The 6000-nt window shown below is 38.2% G+C and overlaps 1 protein-coding gene across 2 annotated transcripts in view; it reads right to left on the reverse strand.

Moving 5' to 3' along the window:
* trdmt1 (tRNA aspartic acid methyltransferase 1) overlaps positions 1 to 6000 on the reverse strand; it is a 34666-nt gene extending 28666 nt beyond the window's left edge. The window contains exon 1 of one of the 2 annotated variants that reach the window (XR_006093079.1): positions 5818 to 6000. Coding sequence is in view for 1 of the 2 variants with exons in the window: in XM_042398985.1 (XP_042254919.1) it covers positions 5818 to 5881 (64 nt within the window). In the remaining variant the exon portion in view is untranslated. The remainder of the gene's footprint in view (positions 1 to 5817) is intronic. The other variant, XM_042398985.1, reaches the window with a different exon arrangement.

The following is a 6000-nucleotide window of genomic DNA, read 5'->3' on the forward strand; positions in this document are numbered from 1 at the left end:
TGTGGGGGGGGGGGGGGTTTGTTATTGTTTTTTTTGCTTTGTACCATTTGTTGTGCTGTTGTATGTTTTGATTGTAATGGACTACAGATGCAAATTAGCTTCAAGCTAACTCTAGTGCAGTGCATCATTTATGCTTCATACTGCACACTGTCCTGTTCAATAAATCAAATCAATCAATCAATCTCCAACCCAACCAGGCTTTAGACCTAATTTCTCCACCACAACCGCCCTTCTAAAATTGACCAGTGATGTGTTCTCATCCTTTGATAAAGGCCCACTCACAGGTACAATTTTTATTGATCTTTCCAAAGCTTTTGATTTGGTTGATCACTACCTCCTCCTTGATAAGCTCTACTCTATTGGTCTATCTCAAAATGCTCTCTACTGATTTAATGCCTATTTCATAATAGACGTCAGTGTGTTGTCTTTCAAGGTTCTCAGTCTGATTATTTAACTGTTGATATCACAAGGCTCCACTCTTGGACCACTTCTTTTTTCTATCTTTATTAATGATTTACCACAAATATGCTCAAATTGTCTTGTTTATCTATATGCTGATGATACTATTATATGCACCTCTAATTCTAATATATTACAGATCCAGAATTCTTTACAATTTGATTTTAATTTGGTTAAAAATGGCTTCATAATAACAGACTCATATTGAATAAAAAGGGAGTATGGTGTTTGGCATGCGACAAAGACATGCTCACATCCCTTTGACTTTCATTTCAATTTTGATGATGGATCTCCCCTTGAGAAAGTTGATTCCTTCAAATTTCTTGGACTTTGGATTGACCCTGAACTCTGCTTTAAGCCTCACATTGATTTTACTATGAAACAAACATATGGTTATCTGAGCTCACTTTATTGCTCAATTAATTGTTTTTCATTTCATGTCAGAAAAAGAATAATCTCTCAGTTACTTTTACCTATAATTGATTATGCCAACATTGTCTATCTGAACAACTCTGATACTTATCTTAGACCCCTAAATATAGTATATACCTCCCTATGTAGATTTATTTTGAGGTGCCCATATAGAACTCATCATTGCTTTACGTATGAATCCCTTAATTGGCTGCAGCCTAAAGCTAGGAGGCAGTTTCACTGGGTTCAGTTCAGTGTTTCCCCTATAATTGTACAAGCCTACTGGGCCACTAGGCCAACGAGACACACTACCGGGCCAAAAAAATCTTTTCTTTAATGCCAAAATTAACGCTTAATATCCATTCATTCGGAAATCAATCATCATTTGCGTTTGGGAGCCTCTGTGAAGCACTGTTCTGAAACGTGAGTCAACCTCTGTGTCGTTACCTGGGAAACTCTTGACGAGATGTGAGTACCTCATCTCTTTAGGGTTTCTTCAGTGCATATCACCGGGCCTGAAAAAAATTCTAAGGGAAACACTGCAGTTCATCTTTGAATGTGTTTACTCTAATTGTCCTTCCTATTTGAAACAGTTTTGGGTTCCATATAAATCTTCTTATTCACTCAGACATATGCAATATCCCTTCTTTTCTGTCCCCAGAATTTTTAAAGAAGTCACAGGTCTTTTCAATACAAAGCTCCAGCAAACTGGAATGATCTTCCTCTTTCTCTTAGATTGATTAGGCTAACTCTTTTCACTGCTTCAGGACTTCTTTATTCTGTCATCTTAAAACAACCTGTTCATGCTTTTAATTTGTGTGTACTTGCAATTAGAAGATGAATTGTTTCTAGTTTCTATTTCATGGGTCTAATTTCTTGTATCCAGTTTCTTATACAACTGCTGAGGGTGGGGGGTGTGGATGGGAGACGGTGAGAGAGCTGTCTGTATCTGTGTATTTGTAGTCTATGTTTGTTATGTAACGATGTCTTTGTAAGTATAGGTCATATTCTGTATTTTGTGTTTTTTAGGACCCCCTTGAAAATGAGATGCTAATCTCAAGGGGCTATAAATTCAAATTCAATGTCACAAATTGAATTGGCTGACAGTTAGCATGATGCTAACAACATACTACACAATATACCTGGTTTAATTCACCTAATAATGGTCAGTGCTTAAAGCTAGATTACTGGTTAATCTCAAAAACACAAACAATGTTTCTAAATGTCAAATCTCAGCATCACCTCTAAATGATCACTGTATAATTTGATTGAACCTTCGGCTGTATCAGTATGAGTCTAATTTTAACCCTATATGGAAATTCAGTAATAGCCTTATGGAAAATAGAAATTTTTGCAAAGAAGTTAAACGCACAATATGTAATTTCTGCCGTTAGGGGTCTCTCAATCAAAACAATAACAAAAGATGAAATGTGATTACATTGGGAAGTAGCATGGGATCACAGGAGTTGTTGTCTTCATTATTAAACAACCAGCTTCTCCGGGATAGGATTACATCAGTGTTCATTGTTCAGGATGTTTTTACCGGGAGCTGAATTATCCACAGAGGTCTTCTCCACTCCAGAACAAACAGATCCAGTGATTAAAACAGGTAAAAGCACAGGATAAAGCAGTTTCACGTAAAAAAGAAAAAAAAATTAAAAATTTTTTAAAAATCAGCGTTTCTCGGACACTGTTCGGTGGACACAGGACATCCGGTCGGGCTGTGAGCTGAGCTGCTGTTAATGTTTGCTTAGCTTGTTTCTCTGACAACTTAAAATACGACATTCAGCATGTTTTTACTAGTGCCGAACTATCTGCAGAGGTCTCCTCCTCTCCAAAACAAATGTACACAGGGATAAAACTGGTAATAATACTGAATAAAGCAGTTTCATGTTAAAAATCAGTGCTTCTCTGACACTGTTTGGTAGACACAGGACGTAAGGAGGGGCTGTTAGCTGAGCTGCTGCTAACGTTTGCTCAGCTTGTTTCTCTGACAACTTAAGATAAAGATGTTCAACATGTTTTTTTTACCGGGAGCCAAATTATCTGCATAGGTCTCCTCCTCTCCAAAACAAAGGTACACAGGGGTTAAAACTGGTAAAAACACTAAATAGAGCAGTTTCACTTAAAAAATTGATGTTTCTCTGACACCGTTCGGTGTAAAGAGGATGTCAAGGAGGGGCTGCTAGCCAGGCTGTGGCTAAGGTTTACTCAGCTTGTCTCTCTGATAACTTAAGATCCAGACGTACAATAACTACAATCCTATATCCGAAAAAAAAGTCTATCATAAAAATGTAGCTTAAAACTGAATAAAAGTCAATTTATGACCGTTTCTGGCGGGCAACCACAACGCCAATGTATTATCTTGTATGCATATACTCTTTGGTAGGCGCCATTGTGATGGACAACAACAACGCCACCAAGTTATTATGGTATGCGTATACTCTTTGGTAGATGTCATTGTGGCAGACAACCACAATGCCGACACATGCATCTTGTGCACATATACTCTTCGGTAGACGCCATTGACAGGCAACCAAATCAAACGGAAAGTTACCTTGATTAAAATTACTGGTTTCTCTGGGTTTGAAAACTGTTGGAAACATATGGGATAATGTAAGTACACAACTCAAAATATATAATATAGGTCCAGTCATTTTAAGACATTTTAATGCAGAATAGTTATATATTATAGCTTTAAAATGAATAAGAAAGACTAGGACAGCACACCAAGTTTACTACTTTAATTGCCACACGGACATTTTGGGCAAGACGCCCTTCTTCAGCGTGTGTTCTGGCAATTTACACAATCAGCGCAGGTGGTATTAAATATAGATATCCACAACTGGCACAAAAGGTCTATCCCAGCAGAGGGAGCCACAAAGAGGGAATTAAAAATTGTTGGATGTTATGGGACAGAGTGAATTCAGCAGCCACACATTTCTCCGTTCTCTGTTTAGCGTTTTCAGGTTAGGCTAACCCATTGTTCCTAACTTTGGAGCTAACCTCCCTTCCAGCACTTGGGGAAATAACAGATGTGACTTTTCTTGGTCTTGAGAAGCTACTGCATTTATTAACTGACACAATGTAGCCTGTACTGTACATTTACTGCCAGTCTGACAACTTACTGCTAACCTTTTCCTCTGCTCTGCTCGTGTTCACTGTCACTTTTCTGCTGCTCGCTCTTTCCCACTTGCTATGCACACATAATACGCACTGCCCAATTCCTTAATGGAGATACGCTACCAAGAGTTTCCCAAGCGCAACACAGAGGTTGACTCATGTATCAGAACAGCGCTGCACAGAGGCTCCCAGACGCTATTGATTTCCGAATTAATGGATATCTGGCTTTATTTTTGGCATTAAAAAAAATTTTTTTTTGGCCTTGCAGGGGTTCTCGTTGTTATAATTATAGGAGGAACACTGATTCAGTAAACATTCAGTAAATGTTGAGTACAGTTAGACCTAGCTGTCTCCATTAAGTTGGATGAGAGGTGAAAACAATGAAGGTGTTTTGAATACATCTCCACTTTCACAGTTAATTTGTTAGTCTGTCCCTCCCACCGCAGGAAATAATGGATTAATCCTGGAAGGCTATTGATGTAGCATTTTTCTCCTTATGAAAGTGACATGGCGATTGTTTGACCAATGAGAATTTGGTCAGACAAAAGCATATCAACCAACTAGTCGACTACAGCCCTAGTACAAAAGTTTTTCTGTCAGTTTTCTTTTTATATTCTTCAGTTTGTATAGAGGTTCCCACTTTTTTCACCAAAATGTCCAGAAAAGAAGTACATTCCATCATAACACATAGTGAAATTAATTAGATTCCTTCCTTGAATTCATGAAAGCATGGAATTCTTTTAAGTCATGAGCACTAATGAAAAATAAATCATCTATACACCTCCAATAATATTTAATGAACTTAAAATAGGGATTATGATTATAAATAAAGTCTAACTCAAACTTCCCTATAAACAAATTCACATAATTTGGAGCCACCAGTGAGCCTATGGCTGAGACCTAATGTTGGAGATAATATTGGTCCTGGAACTTAAAATAATTCTTTGGCAATACTTCCTTGGTTAAAGATAACCAAAACTCTGTAGAGGGATGCAATTCAGTTCTTAGATTCAAAAAATAATTCAGACTTCCAGACCATCCTTGTGAGGTATACTGGGGTACAAACTGGAGACATCCATAGTGCATAAAACATCATTAGAGTACACATATCAATCCTTCGACTTATTGAAAAAGTCTATAGTGTCTTTAAGATACAAGGGCAATGCATATACCAAGTCTTTGATATGAGAGTCAACATACTGAGAAAGCGGGTCTGTGAGAGATAGATCCATTACCAGACACAATCGGTCGACCTGGAGAATGACTTTTATATTCTTCGTATGGCTCCATCAGCAGGGTTTGTTCCGCTGCTGAGCAGAACACCGCTTTAGTTTTGCCTTCTTTTTGCAACATACTAGCTTCTTTTTAACAGTCGACTGTTCTGGGCTGCTTGTGTACTCCGTTCTCGCGCACAATGCAAGTTTATTCAAGCCTGGTTAAGAGTTAATGTTAACTAGACACGGCTAAATGGTGTTTGTGAAACGCACTGAGCCGACGAGAATTCAAGTCGACGTTAATTCAAGCCGGGTTTTTTCCAAGTAAGGGTAGCTTTCTTTAGCTGCGATGATAGAATACCCCGCTTGAATAGCCATTATGAGTAACTGCGTGCACATCCACACAACCACTCTGCATGATCATCCGCGCACACATACATGAGGTTGACTTTCACTGCAGTTAGACTTCAGGAAACTCATGTGCAGTGACTGATTGCTCGGTAATTGCTCCCATAAAAGAATAACATTATATGTATCAATCAGAGAGAATATATCTCCAGTTAGTAAGGCTTACAACGGTCAAATAAAAAAGCGAAGGACAGTATCTTACCTTTTAAAGCAAAATGCATCCCTCCTATCCCACTGTAAAGCTCGAGCACCCGCAGATTCTCCATTACGTGTAGGCCAACAACAACCTCTTCTTCGCCTGTCCTTGTTCTTCTTCTTGTTCTTCTTCTTATTCTTCTTCTTATTCTTATTCTTCTTCTTGTTGTTGTTCTTCTTGTTCTTGTTC

The sequence above is a fragment of the Thunnus maccoyii genome, chromosome 21, assembly GCF_910596095.1.
Source record: "Thunnus maccoyii chromosome 21, fThuMac1.1, whole genome shotgun sequence".
Classification (NCBI taxonomy): Eukaryota; Metazoa; Chordata; class Actinopteri; order Scombriformes; family Scombridae; genus Thunnus; species Thunnus maccoyii.